Below are 21,456 nucleotides of genomic sequence, written 5' to 3' on the forward strand. Positions count from 1 at the left end.
CTTTGTTTCATCTGTTTGTTCTTTTTCATACTTTTATATTCTTATGAAATCTAGTCCTTCTTTTTGAAAACTGTAAATGTGCTTTTTAATCTAACTCTGTTGGATTTTTCTGTTATCTGTAGTTCTTGTTATATACATTCTTCCATTTACAGATATGCTTTATCTGCATCTATCGAGGTGATACTATGTTTTTTCTTAATCTGTTAAAGTAGTAAATATCTGTGACTTTTTAAAAAAATGTTAAATCAACCTTGAATTTTTGGGATAAACTCCAGCTTGGGCTTGATATATTTTTTTCTTTATGTTTTGCTTAATATAGTAGTTTGGTAACATTGTTTAGGATTTTCACATCAGTGTTCATGTGTAAATAGGCCTTTGCTTTTCCCTTCTTGCAATACCCTTATTGGATTTTGTTATCAAGGTCATGTTAGTATCGAAAAGTTTATCAAAAGTTGCTTCCATATTCTATAAGAGTTTAGTAAAATTGGAATTATTTCTGCATTAAATGTTTACAGAATTAACTGGTAAAGCCATTTTTTTATGAGAAGATGTAAACTCAGGGAACCAGCGTTTTCCACATGACCAATGCATGATTTATAAAATCATTAGTGGGTAAATGATCCATTTAAGGAGGAAGATAAAACAATATATTTTAATGTAACAGTGTGAGAAGTTCATTGATATAGTTGAAGGTTCTACATTGTAGCTTATCTTTGTGAGACCAGTTGACTAGTTTTGATGTTTATGAAAGAAGAATATCCACAGTTAACTAATTCTAATTGTTTTAAGGTCTTTTGGATTTTCTTTATGCAGTCATACCATCTATGACAGTTTTACATCTTCCTTTCAATATTTATACTCTTTCCTTGCATTATATTGTACTGACCTCCTGGCCAGTACTGTACCTGCAGTACCTTGTGGACTAGAGGTGGCGTTGGGAACACCCTTGCCTCGTCCTAGGCCTGCACTGTCCACTGCATAGCATATCACAGCTGCTCACCTCTGACACCAGTCACCTGGAGTTAGTGCAGACTCTGCAGGGTGAGGGCACCATCCCCAACAAGAGTGCTTTCACTTCAGTTGCCAGCTGTAAGTTTCGGGGTCCCCAGGCCACCTGCACTTCTGACCAATAGGCTGCAAATTTGAGGGGTTCCTATGACCCCCTCAGGTTCACTGGAATTGTTCACAGAACTTAGGAGAGTGCTATACTTAAAACTGCATTTTTTTTTTTTTTTTTCTGTACGCGGGCCTCTCACTGTTGTGGCCTCTCCCGTTGCAGAGCACAGGCTCTGGACGCGCAGGCTCAGAGGCCATGGCTCACGGGCCCAGCCGCTCCGCGGCATGTGGGATCTTCCCGGACCGGGGCACGAACCCGTGTCCCCTGCATCGGCAGGCGGACTCTCAACCACTGCGCCACCAGGGAAGCCCCTGCAGTTTTATTATAAAGGACACAAGTTGGGATCAGCCAAATGAAGAGACACACAGGGTGAGGTCTGGCAGGGTCCCAAACATGGAGCTTCTGCGCCCTCTCCCCATGGAATCAGGGCACATCGCCCTCTTGGCCCATGTCTGTTTACCACCCAAGAAGCTAACATGAGGCAGCAGTATCCAGAGTTTTTACTGGGTATTCATTTTGTAGGTGTGATTGATAAAATCACAGCCATGTGACTGAACTCAGCCTCCAGCCTGGAGGTTGGGCTGATAGCGTCTGCCTCAAAGCCCCAACCCTCCAAGCAAATGGTTGGAACTTCCAGCATGGGCAGTGCCCACCTGGAGACTCCAGGAGCCCACCATGAGTTATGTGTTCCGTAAACTCAGGAGGGGCCCACCACGAATTACAAAGGAAGCTCCATCGCAGGAACCTGGGACAAAGACCAGACAGTCTTTATTATCCAACAGGTAGCCATTAGCTACACATGCTCTTTACATTTAAATTAATTAAAATTAAATAAAATAGAAAAGTCAGTGCCTAGTCACCTTTGAAGTGTTCAGTAGACACTGGTGCCTAGTGGCTACCGTATTGGATGGTGCAGATATAGAGCATTTTAGTCGTCACAAGAAATTCTGCTGGACAGTGCTGTTCTGGTCCTCAGAGAGCAAGTACTCAGTGTTTTACCATAAAGTATGATGCTACCTGTACGTATTTTGTAGATTATGATTATCAGATTAAATTTCTTTCTATTCCTAGTTTGTTGATAGTATTTTACACTGAATAGATTTTTACCGTATACCTTTTCTTCATTTTGAGGTGATAATGGCTTTTCTCCTTTATTCTGTTAATATGACAGGGATTTCTGAATCGGTATCTTGCACAGCTGAAGGAACCCTCATTTGGTCAGGCTATGTTATACTTTTTATGCATGGCTAGATTCAGTTTGTTAATATTTTGTTAGGAATTTTGATTCTATGAGTTATTTGCTTGTAATGTTCTTTTCTTGTTGTGTTCCTATCTGATTTGGGATTAGAGGTCTGCTGGCCGTATAAAATGAGTTGAGAAGTTTGCACTCTTTTCTCTGTTCTCTAAAAGAATTTATGTGAGATCATTTTATTTGTTCCTTAAATGTTGGGAAGAATTCACCTTTGAAGCTATCTAGACGTTGAGTTTTCTTTGAAGGAAGGTTTTAAAATGTGAGGGTTAATTCCTTTAACAGTTACAGACTAATTCAGACCTTTTTTCTTGTGTCACTTTTTTTTTTTTTTTTTTGCGGTACGCAGGCCTCTCACTGTTGTGGCCCTTCCCGCTGCGGAGCACAGGCCCCAGATGCGCAGGCCCAACGGTCACAGCTCACGGGCCCAGCCGCTCTGTGGCATGTGGGATCCTCCCCGACTGGGGCACGAACCCGCGTCCCCTGCATCGGCAGGCGGACTCTCAACCACTGTGCCACCAGGGAAGCCCTCTTGTGTCACTTCTGAGTAGACTATTTTTCAAGAAATATATCTGTTTCATCTAAGTTGTCAAATATGTTGGCATAAATTTATTAATATTATATTATCTTTTTAACGGCTTTATTGTACTATGATGTCAGTAGGATCCACCTATTTTAAGTGTACAATTCAGTGATTTTGTTTTTTTTTAGTAACTTTATGTTGTGTAACCATCATCACAATCCAGTTTTAGAAGGGTTCCATCACCCCAAGAGGATCTTTGTGACATTTGCGTCAGTTCCTCTTCCCATCACCAGCCTGAGGCAGCCACTAATTTGCTTACTTTCTATATAGGTTTTCCTTTTGGGCATATCATATAATGGATTTATATAAATGTGTAATCGTTTTGTGTCTAGCCTCTTTCAATAAGCATAGTACTTTTGAGGTCCGTCTATGCTTTAGCATATGTCAGGAATTCATTCTTTTTATTGTTGAATAGTATCCCATTGTAAGGATATACCACTTTTTATTTATCCATTCACCACTTGATGGATTTGGAATATTTACACATTTTGTTGGTTTTTTTTTAATTGAAGTATAGTTGATTTACAATGTCGTCTTTCAGGTTACAGCAAAGTAATTCATTTATACGTATTTGTGTATATATATTCTTTTTCAGAATCTTTTTCATTATAGGTTATTACAGGATATTGAGTATATTTCCCTGTGCAATACAGTAGATTCTTGTTAGTTATCCATTTTATATATAGTAGTGTGTATCTGTTAATCTCAAACTCTGAACTTATTCCTCCCCTCCTTTCCCCTTTGGTAACCATAAGTTTTCTATATTGGTGAGTCTATTTCTGTTTTATAAATAAGTTCACTTGTATTACTTTTTTTAGATTCACATATAAGTGATATCATATATTTGTCCTTCTCTGTCTGACTGACTTCACTCAGCATGATAATCTCTAGGTCCATCCATGCTGCTGCAAATGGCAGTATTTCATTCTTTTTTATGGCTGAATAGTGTGCCACTGTGTGTATATGTACCACATCTTCTTTATCCATTCATCTGTCGATGAACATTTAGGTTCCTTCCATGTCTTAGCTATTGTAAATAGGGCTGCTATGAACATAGAGGTGCATGTATCTTTTCAAATTAGAGTTTTCATCTTTTCTAGATATATGCCCAAGAGTGGGATTGCTGGATCGTATGGTAACCCTGTTTTTTGAGGAACCTCCATACTGTTCTCCATAGTGGCTGCACCAATTTACATTCCCACCAACAGTGCAAGAGGGTTCCCTTTTCTCCATACCCTCTCTATCATTTACTCTTTGCAGACTTTCTGATGATGGCCATTCTGACTGGTGTGAGGTGATACCTCACTGTAGTTTTGTTTTGCATTTCTCTAATAATTAGCCTTTTTGAGCATCTTTTCATGTGCTTTTTGACCAGCTGTATGTCTTCTTTAGAGAAATGTCTATTTATGTCATTTGCCCATCTTTTGATTGGGGTGTTTGTTTTTTTTCAGATGTTGAGCTGTATGAGCTCTTTGTATATTTTGGAAATTAAGCCCTTGCCAGTCACATTGATTGCAAATATTTTCTCCCATTCTGTAGGTTGTCTTTTTCTTTTTAATTAATTAATTAATTTTTGGCTGTGTTGGGTCTTCGTTGCTGCACGCAGCCTTTCTGTAGTTGCAGTGAGCGGGGGCTACTCTTCATTGCAGTGCATGGGCTTCTCATTGCAGTGGCTTCTCTTGTTGTGGAGCACTGGCTCTAAGTGCGTGGGCTTCAGTAGTTGTGGCACACAGGCTCAGTAGTTGTGGCTCGTGGGCTGTAGAGAGCAGGCTCAGTAGTTGTGGCACATGGGCTTAGTTACTCTGTGGCATGTGGTATCTTCCCAGACCAGGGCTTGAACCCGTATCCCCTGCATTGGCAGGAGGATTCTTAACCACTGCGCCACCAGGGAAGTCCCAGTGGGTTGTTTTTAATTTTGTTTCTGGTTTCCTTTGCTCTGCAAAATCTTTTACGTTTAATTAGGTCCAATTTGTTTATTTTTGCTTTTATTTCCATTACTTTAGGAGGCAGATCCAAAAAAATATTGCTGCGATTTATGTCAAAGAGTGTTCTGCCTATGTTTTCCTCTAGGAATGTTATAGTATCTGGTCTCACATTTAGGTCTTTAATACATTTTGAGTTTATTTTTGTATATGGTTAGAGAACCTAATTTCATTCCTTTACATGTAATTGTCCAGTTTTCTTAGCACCACTTATTGAAGAGACTGTCTTTTCTCCATTGTATATTCTTGCCTCCTTTGTTGTAGATTAATTGACCATAAGTGTGTGGGTATATTTCTGGGTTTTCTATCTTGTTCCATTGATCTATATGTCTGTTTCTGTGCCAGTACCATACTTTTTTGATTACTGTGGCTTTGTAGTATAGTCTGAAGTCAGGGAGCATGATTTGTCCAGCTCTGTTAAAGATTCTTTACTGGCTATTTGGAGTCTTTTGTGTTTCCATACAAATTTTAATACTAATTTGTTTTACTTCTGTGAAAAATGCCACTGTTAATTTGATAGGGGTTGCATTGAATCTGTAGATTGTCTTGGGTAGTATGGTCATTTTAACAACATTGACTTCTCCAATGCAAGAACACGGTATATATTTCCATCTGTTAATGTCACCTTCAATTTCTTTCATCAGCATCTTATAGTTTTCAGATTACAGGTCTTTGACCTCCTTAGGTAGGTTTATTTCTAGGTATTTTATTCTTTGTGATGCGATGGTAAATGGGATTGTTTCCTTAATTTCTCTTTCTGATATTTTGTTGTTAGCATATAGAAATGCAAGCGATTTCTGTGTACTAATTTTGTATCCTGCAACTTTACTGCATTCATTGATGAGTTCTAGTAGTTTTCTGGAGGCATCTTTAGGACTTTCTATGTATAGTATCGTGTCTTCTACAAACAGTGACAGATTTACTTCTTTTCCAGTTTGGATTCCTTTTATTTCTTTTTCTTCTCTGATTGCCGTGGTTAGACTTCCAAAAGTATGTTGACTAAAAGTGGTGAGAGTGGGCATCCTTGTCTTTTTCCTGATCTTAGAGGGGATACTTCCATCTTTTCACCATGAAGTATGATGTTAGCTGTGATTTTTGTCATATATGGCCTTTATTATGTTGAGGTATGTTCCCCCTATGCCCACTTTTTGAAGAGTTTTTATCAAAGTGAATATTGAATTTTATCAAAAGTTTTTTCTGTGTCTGTTGAGATGATCATGTTGTTTTTATTCTTCCATTTGTTAACGTGGTATATCACATTGATTTGTGGATATTGAAAAATTCTTGTATCCCTGGGATAAATCCCCCTTGATCATGTTGTATGATCCTTTTACTGTTTTGTTGGATTTGGTTTGCTAGTATTTTGTTGAGGATTTTTGTGTCTATGTTCATCAGTGATATTGGCCTGTAATTCTCTTTTTCTGGTGACATCTTTGTCTGGTTTGGGTATCTGGGTGATCATGGTCTCATAGAATGAGTTTGGAAGTGTTCCTTCCTCTGAAGTTTTCTGGAATAGTTTCAGAAGGATGGGTATTAACTCTTCTCTAAATGTTTGATAGAACTCACCTGTGAAGCCATCTGGTCCTGGACTTTTATTTATTGAGAGTTTTTAAATTACTGATTCAATTTCATTACTTGTAGTTGGTTCATATTTTCTATTTCTTCCTCGTTCAGTCTTGGGAGATTGTACCTTTCTAAGAATTTGTCCATTTCTTCTATGTTGTCCATTTTATTGGTATATAGTGGCATGTAGTAGTCTCTTATGATCCTTTGTATTTCTATGGTGTTGGTTGTAACTTCTTTTCCATTTCTCATTTTATTGATTTGGGCTCTCTCCCGTTTTTTCCTGATGAGTAATTTTATCTTTTCAAAGAACCAATTTTTAGTTTCGTTGATCTTTTCTATTTTTTTTTAGTCTCTGTTTTATTTCTGCTCTAATCTGTATGATTTCTTCCCTTCTACTAACTTTGGGTTTTGTTTTTCTTCCTCTAGTTACTTCAGGTGTAAGATTGGGTTGTTTATTAGAGATTTTTCTTGTTTCCTGAAGTAAGCTTGTATAATTATAAACTTCCCTCTTAGAACTGCTTTTGCTGCATCCCACAGATTTTGGGTTGTCGTGTTTTTATTTTCATTTGTCTTTATGTATTTTTTCATTTCCTCTTTGAATTGTTCAGTAATCCGTTGACTGTTTAGTGGCATGTTGTTTAGCCTCTATGTGCTTGTGTTTTTTTGCTGTTTTTTTCTTGTAGTTGATTTCTAGTCTCAACAACATTGTGGTTGGAAAAGATGCTTGATATGACTTCAGTTTTCTTAAATTTACCCAGCTTGTTTTGTGGTCTAGCATGTAGTCTGGAAAATGTTCCATGTGCTTTTGAAAAGATTGTATATTCTGCTGCTTTTGAACAGAATGCTCTGTATATATCAATTAAATCCATTTGGTCTAATGTGTTCTTTAGGGCCAGTGTTTCCTTATTGATTTTTTTAGTCTAGATGATCTGTCCATCGATGTAAGTGGGCTGTTAAAGTCCCCTACTATTGTTGTGTTACTGTCGATTTCTCCTTTTATGTCTGTTAATATTTGCATTATATATTGAGGTGCTCCTACGTTAGGTGCATATGTATTTACAATTGTTATATCTTCTTTATGGATTGGTCCCTTGATCATGATGTAGTGTCCTTTTTTGTCTCTTATAACAGTCTTTATTTTAAAGTCTATTTTGTCTGATATAAGTATTACTACTCTGGCTTTCTTTTGATTTCCATTTGTGTGGAATACCTTTTTTCATCCCCTCACTTTCAGTCTGTGTGTGTCCCTAGATCTGAAGTGGGTCTCTTGTAGACAGTATGTATATGGGTCTTGTTTTTTTATCCATTCAGCCACTCTGTGCCTTTTGATTGGAGCATTTAGTCCATTTACACTTAAGGTAGTTATCAATATGTTTGCTCTTATTGCCATTTTGTTAATTATTTTGGATTTGTTTTTGTAGGTCTTTTTTTCCCCTTCTTTTGTTCTCGTCTCCTGTGATTTGATGACTGTCTTTAGTGTTATGCTTGGATTCCTTTTTCTTTTTTGTGTGTGTATCTATTATAGATTTTTTGGTTTGCAGTTACCATGAGGTTTTTGTATATCAGACTGTATATATATGGGATTGTTTTAAGTTGCTGATCTTTTAATTTCCAATGCATTTTAAAAACCCTGCATTTGGGGGCTTCCCTGGTGGCACAGTGGTTGAGAGTCCACCTGCCAATGCAGGGGACATGGGTTCGTGCCCCGGTCCGGGAGGATCCCACATGCCGTGGAGTGGCTGGTCCTGTGAGCCATGGCCGCCGAGCCTGCGTGTCCGGAGCCTGTGCTCCACAACGGGAGAGGCCACAACAGTGAGAGGCCCGTGTACCGCAAAAAAGAAAACCACCCTGCATTTGTATTCTCCTCCCCTCACGATTACTGTTGTTGATATCATATTTTACATCTAATTGTTTTATGTATCCCTTAACTGCTTGTTGTGGATATAAATGATTTTACTACTTTTGTATTTTAACCTTCCTACTAGCTTTGTGTGTAGATGATTTCCTCCCTTTACTGTGTGTTTGCCTTTACTGGTGAGCTTTTTTGTTTGACAATTTTCTTGCTTCTAGTTGTAACCATTTCTTTTTCACCTAAAAATGTTCCTTTTACATTTGTTGTAAAGCTGGTTTGGTGGGGCTGAATTCTTTTAGCTTTTGTTTGTGAAGCTTTTGATTTCTCCATCAAATCTGAACAAGAGTGTTGCTGGGTAGAGTATTCTTGTTTGTAGGTTTTTCCCTTTCATCACTTTAAATATATCATGCCATATATGACCTGCTGAAAAATCTGGCCTGCTGAAAAATCATCTCATAGTCTTATGGGAGTTCCCTTGTATGTTATTTGTTGCTTTTCCCTTAATGCTTTTAATATTCTCTCTTCATCTTTATTTTTTTGTCAGTTTGATTACAGTGTGTCTTGGTGTGTCCCTTTTTGGGTTAATCCTGTATGGGACTCTCTGCACTTCTTGGTTTAGGTGACTGTTTCTTTTCCCAGGTTAGGGACATTTTCAGCTGTTATCTTTTCAAATATTTTCTCAGGTCCTCTCTCTCTTCTCCTCTGGGATCATGTACAAGTTTTTGTATGAGCGTGTATCTATTTGTCTTGGGTACACACCTAAGAGTGTAATTGCTGGGTTGTATGGTAAAATTATATTTAACTTCTAAAGAAGTTGCCACAGTTCCAGTGTCTGAACATTTTATATTTCTCCCAGTATGAAGTTCCAGTTTCTCCACAACTTTTTGAACACTTGTTATTGTGTCTTTTTGATTATAGTCATTCTAGTGAACATGAACTGGTGTCTCATTGTGGTTTTAATATGCATTTCCTTAATAAGTAATAATGTTGGTCATCATTTCATGTGCATATTAGCCATTTCTATATCTTCTGTATTAAAATGTATTCAAATATTCTGCCTGTTTTTTAATTGGGTTACTTATCTTTTATTATTGAGTTTTTAAAATAAGCTCTTGAGTCAAGTTCTTTATCAGAAATAGGATTTACAAATAATTTTTTTCAGTCTGTGGCTTGTCATTTCATTTTTCAATTACGTTGGTTGAAGTGCAAAGTTTTAAATTTTATTTTGCCACTTCAATAGGAATGTAGAAACCTCACCACTGTCTAGGCCCCTCACCCTCTTTCCTTTATATCGTAACTGTGTTACACAGTTACACCTGCATACACTGAAAACTCCATCAGAAAACATTACGATTTTTGCTGTCAACTATGAAACATATTTAAAGAACTGAAAAGGAGAATAGTGTATTTTATTTGCTCATATATTTGCCATTTCTGTTCTTTCTTCATTCTCGATTTTTTTAAGTTGCCTTCTGGTATCATGTCCATCTGAAGATTTTCCATTAGTAAATCTTTTAGAGCAAGTCTGCTACCTTTGAATTCTCTTAGTTTTTCTTCATAAGAAAGTATTATCACACTATTCCTTTTTCTTAATAGAAATTTATTTATTTTACTTTAGTTATTTATTTTTGGCTGCATTGGGTCTTCGTTGCTGCACACAGGCTTTCTCTAGTTGTGGTAAGCGGGGGCTTCTCTTCATTGTGGAGCTCAGGCTTCTCATTGCGGTGGCTTCTCTTGTTGTGGAGCACGGGCTCTAGGTGCTCGGGCTTCAGTAGTTGAGGCACACGGGCTCAGTATTTGTGGCACACGGGCTCAGTAGTTGTGGCTTGCAGGCTCTAGAGCTCAGGCTCAGTAGTTGTGGCGCATGGGCTTAGTTGCTACACGGCATGTGGGATCTTCCTGGACCAGGGATTGAACCCACATCCCTTGCATTGGCTGGTGGATTCTTAACCCCTGCACCACCAGGGAAGTCCCTGTCGTACTATTCCTGATGAATATTTAAGCTGGCTACAGAATTGTGGCTTAGCAGGTCTTTCCTTTCAGCACTTCCTTCTGGCCTCTTTGCTATTTAATAAGACATTTGCAGTCATTTGAATCACTGTTCTCTATAAGTGATGTGATTTTGTCTTCATCTTGTAGCAGTTTGGTTGTGATGTGGTTGGTCATGGATTTCTTTGTTTATCCAGTTGGGGGGTTCACTGAGCTTGTTGGATTTGCAGGCTTATATCTTTTGCCAAATTTGGGGGAGGATTTAGCCTCATTTAGCCCATTTCTTGAAACTTTTTTTTTCACCATGCTCTTTCTTTTCTCTTTCTGGGACTCCCATGACATGCATTTGCTTTGTCTTGCAGTGACCTGAGCTCTGTCCATTCTCAAGTTTTTCTCTCTTGGTTGCTCAAAATGGATACTTTCTATGGACTGTCTTTCAGATTCCCTTGCTACTCTCAAAGTCTGTGGTGTGCTGTTTCTTATTTTCTGATGGTATTCTGGATTTTTAAAAGAGTGTTTGTGCTTTCTTGTCGTCTTAGGAGACTTTGGGACAGAACTCCATCTTGATCTAAAATCCAGATACCTTTCTAAAAGTTAAATTTGGTTGTATCACTTCCATCCTGTAAAAGCTCTAGTGGCTAACTGTCGGCAGCAAGAAGGTGGTGTGGTCACCACGTCTGCCCTGCCTCCACTGTGGCCTGCAGTCCAGTCACTACCCCACGCCCTGTGACCTTGTCTGACTGAACTGTTTGTATCACCTCAGCCCCAGCAGTGCGGGGCCCCATATTGGAGTTGCTGTCTCTCAGAATGCTTTTGCATCCCCTTTTCTGTAGAAAGCACTACTAATTTCCTAAAACTCGTTTCAAGCTTCACCTCTTCAATAGAGGCTGATGTGACCACAGGTGGAGTGCCATGCTCCCTGCTCCTGACCCATGTCATGTCCTCCCTGTCTTTCTGTCTCAGCTCTTAAAGCAGTTTCTTTTATTTATAGGTGTACATGTTTGCAGCTGTCTACAAACTGAGCAGTTTCTTAGGATACTATTTTATTATCTGTCTTTCACTGCCATCTCTTCTGGTGCCAGATTTGAGGTTCAGTAAATATTTTGTTGGTGGTTTGGAAGATTTAAAGTCGTGTATTTCAGTTCTCATGTAAGTGGAAGGATGAAAGAATGCATAATGGCATTTTATCTCACAAAATAAGAGTGCAAAAGTAAGGACCCAGTAGACATTCTGTAACTTGCCTTGGTGAGAATGATGTGCTCAAGCTCTGGTACTTCTTTCCCACATCACCTAGTGATACCTGCTTCTGATTCACTGGGATTGTGCTCTTACAGGGGTCGTTCTCATTTGAAGATTTATCTGTGGACTTCACCCAGAAGGAATGGCAACTACTGGCCCCCTGTCAGAAGGACTTATACAAGGATGTCATGTTGGAGAACTATAGCAGCCTCGTGTCACTAGGTAAGAGAAGCTGCCTAGGAATTCCCTGGCAGTCCAGCAGTTAGGACTCTGTGCTTTGACTGCAGGGGGCAAAAGTTTGATCCCTGTTTGGGGAACTAAGATCCTGCAAGCCGTGAGTGTGGCCAAAAAATGGGGGAAAAAAAAAAAAAAAAAAGGAAACTTGCCCAGAGGACCTCATATTGTGTCTAGTACCTGCTTGTTCTTTTTTAGTTGCTGAGAGCTCTGGGACTTCCAAATTTTTTAATGATTTTGGACCTAAATTTAGGAGATCAAAATTCTTGGACTGTGACTCCAGGGAAAGTATTTGGATCTCACCTTCCAATAATGAAGTCTTAATTTCATTGTGCAGCCTCTGAAGCTAATAGTAACTGGTAGTGGTAGCTCCTGAAGCATGTAATTAACTGCATTTCACATATCGTGCATATATTAGCTCACTTAATCATAAGAGCAATCCTATGTGGCAGGTGTGTTACTTTCCTTGTTTTCTTTCTTTTATTCTAATGAGGAAATTGAGGCAAAGGAGGTTAAGTAACTTTTGCAAGGACTGACAGCTAGTAAATGAAAGAGCCCGGATTTGAACCCAGGCAGACCGGCTACAGAGTCTCTGAACGGTGTATGGTTTTGGACTTGAATTATAGAAGTCAAAGATTCTTAGACCTTATTAGCCACTGGGAAGACCATTACCTTTCCTCTGAGAATTACTTACTCTGTTGGTATTCAGATGGGTGGCTTCACTGGGTCAACTAATGCCAAACCTTGCTCATTCTTCAGAGGCCCCAGAGGTCAAGCAGTTGGGGGCCAAGGACTTTGTGATTTCCCCTGAACAGGGTATGAAGTTATGAAACCTGGTGTCATCCTCAAGTTGGAGCACGGAGAAGAGCCGTGGACAGGAGATGGAGAAATTCCAGGTTCAGACTCTTCAGGTGAGTGTTTGAGGACCAGACCGAGGGGAGAAGGTGGAAGTTCAGTCTCAGCTGGGTACGGGTCGGTATCTTTGAAATGTGCCTTAGAGAGCTCGTCTCAAAATCTCCAACCTTTGATGGCGATTCAGAACAGTTGATGTGAGCTACTCAGGTAAAGCACATTTACATGTGGCTTCTTTGCTCATAGCTTGAAGTGAAATATTTCCAGCTGGTCTGGGCCATGATGTTATTCCCTGTCTGTCACATCTGGGACTTTGACTTCTCGTTAGGTGTTCTGTCCCCTGATGTGGTTAAGCTTCTTCTGTCCTCCCTCCTTCTGTGATCAGAGACACCTGTGCTTGTCCATCGGGGCTTTATTTTCCCTCACTTTGGGCATCTCTGGCATGAAGCGCTCTCTGTTCAGTCTCATTATGTCAGAAAATGGATTTTCGTTCCTCCCAAACCATTGGTCCATTTCTTCCCCCTTTTTTTTTTTAAAGGAATGTAGCACAATCATTTTTTTTATTTTTAAATATTTTTTAACAAATTTATTTATTTGTTTATCTTTGGCTGCGTTGGGTCTTCATTGCTGCACGTGGGCTTTCTCTAGTTGTGGAGAGCGAGGGCTTCTCTTTGTTGCAGTGCGCAGGCTTCTCATTGTGGTGGCTTCTCTTGTTACGGAGCACGGGCTCTAGGTGTGCAGGCTTCAGTAGTTGTGACATGTGGGCTCAGTAGTTGTGGCTCGAAGGCTCAGGAGTTGTGGCACACAGACTTAGTTGCTTAGTTGATCCCATGGCATGTGGGATCTTCCCAGACCAGGGCTCAAACCCGTGTCCCGTGCACTGGCAGGCAGATTCTTAACCACTGTGCCACCAGGGAAGTCCCATCTTCCCTTTTTAAATTAGGTTCCGGTGTGCTTTTTCTGTGGCTTAGACACCATGGAGTACCTGGAATTATCTCTTCCTAACATGTTTTCTTATTATTTAAGTTTTTTGCCCTTTGGAAAATATCTTTTTAAAGATTTCTCTATTCCCACTTAAAACTGTGCCTAGGACTTCCCTGGTGGCGCAGTGGTTCACAGTCCGCCTGCCAATGCAGGGGACATGGGTTCGAGCCCTGGTCCGGGAAGATCCCACATGCCGTGGAGCAAGTAAGCCCATGCGCCACAACTACTGAGCTCTCATGACACAACTACCGAAGTCCGCGCACCTAGAGCCTGTGCTCTGCAACAAGAGAAGCCACTGCGATGAGAAACCCACACACCGCAAAGAAGAGTAGCCCCCGCTCGCCACAACTAGAGAAAGCCCGCGCCGCGCACAGCAACGAAGACCCAACGCAGCCAAAAATAAATAAATTGGTTAATTTAAAAAAAAAAAAAAAAAAAAAACTGTGCCTAATCTTGAACTTCCCAAATTGCTAGATAGATCCAGGTTCTCATCTCCTTTTGCAAGTTGTCTTATGTGGCACCACCAAGCATCCAGCAGTGCTCTGAACAGCTGTACCTCCCTCCTCTTTCCCTGCTGTGATATTGACTTACTTCAAGGTCCCTCAAAAACAGACCCTGAGATACTTATCTGAGTGCAAGAACTTAGTGGGGCTGTGACCCCACAGTGTTAGTGGGAGAAGGGGAAGTGAGATGGGGCGGGGGAGGAATGCACAAAGGGTGTGCTGCTGGGAACCCTCTGAGGGACCAGGAAGCTGGTATCACCGTAACCCTCCTGTCTCTCAGTGACTGAGCACTGCTGCAGGGAACATTAGGGCTCCAGAGTGTTTAGCATGCCTGCACACGGCCCAGACGTGCACTTGCAGCCCATGGAAGGTCTTGGTGGAGAGATGTGGGCACCTGGGGCGGGCCCCACAGTCAGCCCGAGCTGCAGTGTCCTCTGAGTGTAGCTGAGGGAGTAGGTGAGGCTGAGGACCCACGGAGTGAACCCATGTGGCCTGTTCATCTGTTTCCTCCTTCCCCCCCAAGTTGGTGGTTGAGTCCATTCAATCTACTGTCTGCTTTCTGTTCTTGTTTACAGCATTTAAATTTTTTTCAGTACCTAGAGGATAGACATTGTATTCAGACTGGGAAACTAAGCTTTAAAAGGCATTCATTCCCTCAGATAGCATTTCTAGGTTTTATTCAGTAAGCACAACTATAGAAGGGTTCACAGGGTTTTTTTTTTCCTAGAACAAGTCTTGCAAGTAAATGGTCACATCACTTGGCACAAGGATAACCAAGAGAAGCTTAAAAATATGAAACAAGATCAAGAATGTGATGCACTTGGAAAAAATTTCAATCTGAGCATGAACTTTGTTCCTTTAAGGAAATCAAACAGTGAAGGTGATATAGGTGGATTAATTTTAAAACATCATATAGATTTACTTATTCCAAAAGCAGATTATGGAAAAACAGAACCAGCTGACTTAAATGTATTTGATAAATTGTTTCTCCATACCAAGACTGAGGAAACTGATACTTGGTTAAAATACTATGAATGTGATAAGTATGATAAAGCTAGCTGTAAGAAGTCACAGATTATCATATATCACAGAACCCATTTAGGGGAGAAGCTCTATGAATGCAGTGAATGTAGGAAACGCTTCAGTAAGAAATCAAGTCTCATTAAACATCAGAGCAGACACGTAAGAGAAATAGCCTATGGCTGTGGTAAATGTGGCAGAACCTTTCCCCAGAAGTCACAGTTCATTACACATCACAGAACGCACACAGGAGAGAAACCTTACAGTTGCAGCCAGTGTGGGAAAGCCTTCTCCCAGAAGTCACAGCTGACATCCCATCAGAGGACACATACAGGAGAGAAACCGTATGAATGTGGTGAGTGTGGGAAAGCCTTCTCCCGGAAGTCACACCTCATATCACACTGGAGGACACACACAGGAGAGAAGCCCTATGGATGCACTGAATGTGGAAGAGCCTTTAGTGAAAAGTCAAATCTCATCAATCATCAGAGGACTCACACAGGAGAGAAACCTTTTGAATGCAGAGAATGTGGGAAAGCCTTCAGCAGGAAATCACAGCTCGTCACACATCACAGGACCCACACAGGAACAAAACCCTATGGATGTAGCAATTGTAGAAAAGCCTTCTTTGAGAAATCAGAGCTCATTAGACATCAGACAATTCATACTGGAGAGAAACCCTATGAATGCAGTGAGTGTCAGAAAGCCTTCAGAGAGAGGTCCAGTCTCATTAACCATCAGAGAACACATACAGGAGAGAAGCCTCATGGGTGTGTCCAGTGTGGGAAAGCCTTCTCCCAGAAGTCACACCTCTTATCACATCAGATGACACACACCGGAGAGAAACCCTTTGTATGCACTAAATGTGGGAAGGCTTTCAGTAGGAAATCCCAGCTTGTCAGACATCAGAGAACTCACACAGGTGAAAAACCCTATGAATGCAGTGAATGTGGGAAGGCTTTCAGTGAAAAATTAAGCCTCACTAATCATCAGAGAATTCATACAGGAGAGAAACCCTATGTGTGCAGTGAGTGTGGGAAAGCCTTTTGTCAGAAGTCACATCTCATTTCACATCAGAGGACTCACACAGGAGAGAAACCCTATGAATGCAGTGAGTGTGGGAGAGCCTTTGGTGAGAAGTCAAGTCTGGCAACTCATCAGAGAACACACACGGGAGAAAAACCTTATGAATGCAGGGATTGTGAAAAAGCCTTCTCCCAGAAGTCACAGCTCAACACTCACCAGAGAATTCACACGGGAGAGAAACCTTATGGATGCAGTCTTTGTCAGAAAGCTTTCTTTGAGAAATCAGAACTAATTAGACATCAGAGAACTCATACAGGAGAAAAACCTTATGAGTGCAGTGAATGTAGGAAAGCCTTCAGGGAGAAGTCAAGTCTCATCAATCATCAGAGGACACATACAGGAGAGAAGCCCTTTGAATGCAGCGACTGTGGCAAAGCCTTCTCTCGGAAGTCGCACCTCATACCACATCAGAGAACCCACACAGGAGAGAAACCTTATGGTTGCAGTGAATGTAGGAAGGCCTTCTCTCAGAAGTCACAGCTTGTTAATCATCAGAGAATTCATACCGGAGAGAAACCTTATCAATGTAGTGAATGTGGGAAAGCCTTCTCTCAAAAGTCACAGCTCATTAATCATCGGAGAACTCATACAGTAAAGAAGTCCTAGGAATGGCATTAACACTAGTTTTTGACAGAGATCTTAACTGCATTGTACTTCAGAGGATGCAGTTATGGTAAATCTTCCAGGTAATAGTCGCATCATGTTACATGTCTGAGTCCCCGTTTAGGGAAAGGACTCTAAGTGAGGTTCAGCAGATTAACGTGTTTATTATTACATGTTAAAATGCATAGAGGAGAATGACCCTATGAAATGCAGTGGATTTTAAAAACCTTTCAAACCATACTCAAACCTTACACAGCAGAGAACTAACAGCAAAGAAGAATGCTGTGAATATCAGGAAGGCTTCCAGAGATCAGATCTCATTAGCTGTCAGAAACATCCCCACTGGGAATGAATCCTAGTCCAGTGAGTTAAGGAAAACTTCATGAACACAGCAAGTGAGGTAATATTTTCATCAAGAAATGAAGCTCATTGTACACAAAAAGATGCCCTCAGGAATGAAAATCGATGAAAATACTAAATATGGGACAATCTTCAGCAAGTAACCCCACCATATTGTATTCTGTGGGTAAACCTAACAATTTAAAAACATTAGGAATATGTGCCCCTAGAAATAATGCTATAATGGAAAGCCATGCATTCTTTATAGACATGGGTACCAAAAATACCCAATTCTAAATGATATTTAGGCAGAAGTATGTTTTTAAAAATATGTGACTAAATTGAGTCACTGGAATATCTAAATGAGAAATTTCTCCGTGGTATGTAATTGTGGCTTATTTTCCTGTGTCACATAATGTGTTTTGTATTTAGGAATTGTGTATGGTAATGTAATTGGGAGCATGAGATGCACATGCCTTGTAGTGCCTCTGATGTCTTTTAAGACACACCACATACCACTGGTTTTTCTATTTTAATGTTACTATAAAAATAGTAACTCATACATGTCTTGTTTTTCAGTAAGTAGCATGGGTAGTATCACCACATTTCCTTTTCCTTATGATTTGTTGGTTTATAAAAGGGTCTATTGTTGTTACTGACCTTTCTCTTTAGTAACAAAAGCCAACATTATATAAAGTCTTTTGCATCCCCAGAGTCTGAGAAGCAGTTTATACAAAAACCTGGTTAACAAGTATTCAAGGGCAGAACCGCAGAACAGCACAAGTGACTCGTGAGCAGAGGAGAGGAGGTGTGTGGACTCTGCGCTCACCCTAAACGGTGGGACCCTCTCCTCACAGAGTGCGGTGCCCCCTGGTATCGTAAGTGCCATGTCACCCAAGTACAACTTGTATTTTAACTTACTGTGATGAAATAGCATGGATACTGTGTGCTGCTATTATGTTTTTTGTGTTCTGTAAAATATCTTGTAAAAGAATTAGATGCAGAAACCAGTTATTTGAGAATTTTGTGGTGAGAAGTATATTTTTGACGTATTCAAGGAAGCCTATTTTGCCTTCCTGCAGATTTCTGTGATTAGTGGACAAGTATTAGGAAACAGGTTTTTTATTATTTCATCATTTGAAATATTTGTGTTTCACTGGCCTTTCACCTGTTACATCATGCACACGGGAAAGTTACCATTGCTATAAGTGTGGTTCCTTTTGAAAATGCATGAACTATTCCTGAGCTTATTTAGAATTTTGTAGTAATCTCTCTATAATGTTGCTTGACAAAGTCAACTGTATTTTTTGTGTGATGGTGAAATTCAGAAAAGTCCAGGATTGGCCTTGTTTCCAAACTTGTAAAAATCAGGCCTTCTCTCATGCATAAGTTGTTTTATCAGTGTGGTGTATGGTACCTTTGATTCTAGCAGTATTTTCCCCTCTAATTACCAATTTTACATCATGGTTGGAAAATTCGGACTTTTAATAAATGATAATAATTTTGTGACCCATTGTTCCAGAATTTCAACAGCCAGATTATCCTTTTTTTCCACATGGTAATTTTTAAAAGTCCCATTTCCCAAATTTTTATTCATACTCAAATTTATGGACTTCCTACTTTTCTCCCTAATACCTGAAGGTCATTTTACCAGGTGGGGGAACAAGTAGTTACACTGTGGTGTCTTACTTTGTGGTTTTTTTCCATTTTTTCCTTTCCATCTATCCTGGGTCTCTTTCCTCAGCCTAGAGGTTGATTTGTTAGGTCTTGGATTGAGCTCAGGAGTCTGTTGTCTAAAAACTTTCTAATTTTGCTCACTCCTATTCTAGATTATTCTGTTAACTACTAAGTACTTAAGCTTAGAACTTCCTTTATGAGTTGATGGAACTTCAGCACTAACCTCTTGATTGAATCCCAAGAGCAAATGTGTTTTCTAAGGGTCTGTTGTTAGTCATCAGGAGGGCTGATGTTGGCAGCAGAGGTTTTGTTTATCAAAGTACCTGAGGTGGAGACCCAGGTGTGCTGTGTAGAATTCACTGGGAGCTCTCTCTTCTGAAGGGTCACAAGAGGGCTCTGATTCTGAAATTGGAGATTCTTAGTGTCGTGTTTTAAAATTACCTTGGTAAACCAGAAAAAAATGTGTCTCCACATTTCCTGTCATTGAGTCCTACCACAAACTCCACATCAAGAGGAAAGTCACTTTTAAAGTTAGACTGGATTTACTTGCAGTTTCATGAAGCACAATAAATTACAGTGAGATTGAATACATGAGGGGGAGCATCTCCTTTCCTTTCCTCTTTCACCACCCAGTTCCCTCCACTGGCCTGGGGACGATCCTGCAGAGCACAATTTCTCTTGTATCCCTTTTACTAAGTAGTGGATCTTCTGGAGGTCCCATCTGTGAATTTTGAGACCTGTCTCAGGACTGCCTTGTGTTCAGCCTTTCTTTGTGGGCTTTGATATCTTCTGACAGTTATCTGTATGGGTCCATGTGTTCCTGACATTTTGGTTTCAAGAACAGCACTTGTAGAGCCCCGAAATAAAATGAACCTGAAGAATGCCAGATTTATCTACCAATACCTGTATTACATAGCAGAATACACATTCATAGACATTTGGATTCCACACTTGAGACCTCAGTCATCTGGCCATTTATTCCAGCAGCATGTGCCCAGGATGTCAATTTCAATGAGTTTGTTAGTCTACAAACATGGTACCAACAAGCTTTCAGATGTTGAGCACCTAGTCCTGGCCTACATGCTGATAAACTAACTCAACCATGACCCTTGCAGCTGTATGCATATTTTTTGCCCCTTTACTTTCATCCTTTTTTAGTCCATTTTCCACACTTATACATAGTAGTTATTTTAAGATGCAATTCTGATTATATACTCCTGTGCTGAAGTGTCGTGTGGCTAATTGTGGACTGAAGGTGTAATATCCTGTGGTGCATGAGGACTTTTACCCATCATTTCTGAATACTTCATCTTTCCTCTTACACAGTAGTTTTTTGGCTTTCTTGAACTACTCGCAGTTCCTTGAGACTTCTACAATCTCATCGTATGCTTTTTGCAAATCTACTGCCAGTGAAATGCCCTTGTTACTTGTTAATGCCTATTCAGCATATGTGAACGTGTACATGTATTTGTCACTGGTGATATTATCATTACATGTTTTATCTTTTCCATTAGAAAGCTTCTGGAAAGCTGGGACTATCTTGTTTGTCTGTATAATTTTAGCAACTGAAGCTTTAGTACATAAATGTGGGTGGTGTCAGTGGCTGTGTTTTCTACCACATGGGGAAGTGTAGTCTGCAATGAGAGAGAAGAGTGAAGCCACCATGGAAGCAAAGTCATGAGCACCCTGGCTGCGCCCCAGGATCTGGTTCTTGTCTTGATGTCCGGGTTCATCTCTGCCCTTTTTCCTGCCTTGGTTGTTGGATTGTCCTGTGAGATATCCCAAACATCCTTCTAATAAATCCCCATGTTTGCTTCAGCTGGTTCAAGTTGTGTTTGTTACAACCCAACTAACAGCGAGGTCAGGCCGTGTTGTAAGTTTGGGCTTCTGGAAGCAGATACTGAGATGAAGTTTGGGGTGCAAGATGTTTATTGAGGATCAACATGAAGTGATGGGAGAATAAAAAGGAAAGGATTGGTCAGAGGAAGAAGTGACACTGCACTGCAGGTTGTGGAGACCTTGGCCAGGCCAGCGGGGGTGCTGAAGCAAGCATCACTTGTAAGAGCATCTCACATTTGGCCAGGATGCTCAGGCCCTTACAGCCCTGAGTGGTCAGTCAGCAGAGGCAGGCTGCCCTGGGAAGGGAGTGACCTCAGATGAAGCGGCTCTTTTCCCCCTGAGGCCAACTCTGGACGCACTGGCGAGGGAGGAGGCGTCCCTGCCGCTGAGCAGAAGGTCGTTCCCTGAAGAGGGACCTGGGTGGTGCATCTCCATGACTGCACAGAGCATCCCTTCCCAGTGCTGGGCGTGTCTAAAGAGGGACGAACAAAAGGGAGATCAGGACAAACTACAGCTCTCCTGTTGCAGTTGTTTCCTCTCATCTGTTACCCATTCCAGATTCTCACACAGCTACAACCCATGCTGGCGTCAGCATGAGCCAGGTCCTCGAGAATCTGAGGGGCATCTGAGGCCTGGTCACCGTGCCCTTCTCATATCCCAGCTGCTGAGTTTCTCCAGGTACCTTCACAAGTGGGCAAGGAAGCCCCAAGAAGCCCCTCGGTGGGTCACCCGAGTCCACTCA

At 40.7% G+C, this 21,456-nt stretch overlaps 1 protein-coding gene across 6 annotated transcripts in view; it reads left to right on the forward strand.

The window, feature by feature from the left end:
* Positions 1 to 21,456, forward strand: part of LOC137204017 (zinc finger protein 26) — a 95,070-nt gene that overhangs the window by 48,334 nt on the left and 25,280 nt on the right. For 5 of the 6 annotated variants that reach the window (XM_067701336.1, XM_067701334.1, XM_067701333.1 and 2 more), the window contains 3 exons: positions 11,673 to 11,799; positions 12,627 to 12,722; positions 14,878 to 20,689. In XM_067701336.1, coding sequence (XP_067557437.1) covers positions 11,673 to 11,799; positions 12,627 to 12,722; positions 14,878 to 16,862 — 2,208 coding nt within the window. In that variant the 3' untranslated portion in view covers positions 16,863 to 20,689. Of the gene's footprint in view, positions 1 to 11,672; positions 11,800 to 12,626; positions 12,723 to 14,877; positions 20,690 to 21,456 lie in introns of those variants that run through there. The other variant, XM_067701345.1, reaches the window with a different exon arrangement.

Source organism: Pseudorca crassidens, chromosome 12 (assembly GCF_039906515.1).
Source record: "Pseudorca crassidens isolate mPseCra1 chromosome 12, mPseCra1.hap1, whole genome shotgun sequence".
Taxonomy (NCBI): Eukaryota; Metazoa; Chordata; class Mammalia; order Artiodactyla; family Delphinidae; genus Pseudorca; species Pseudorca crassidens.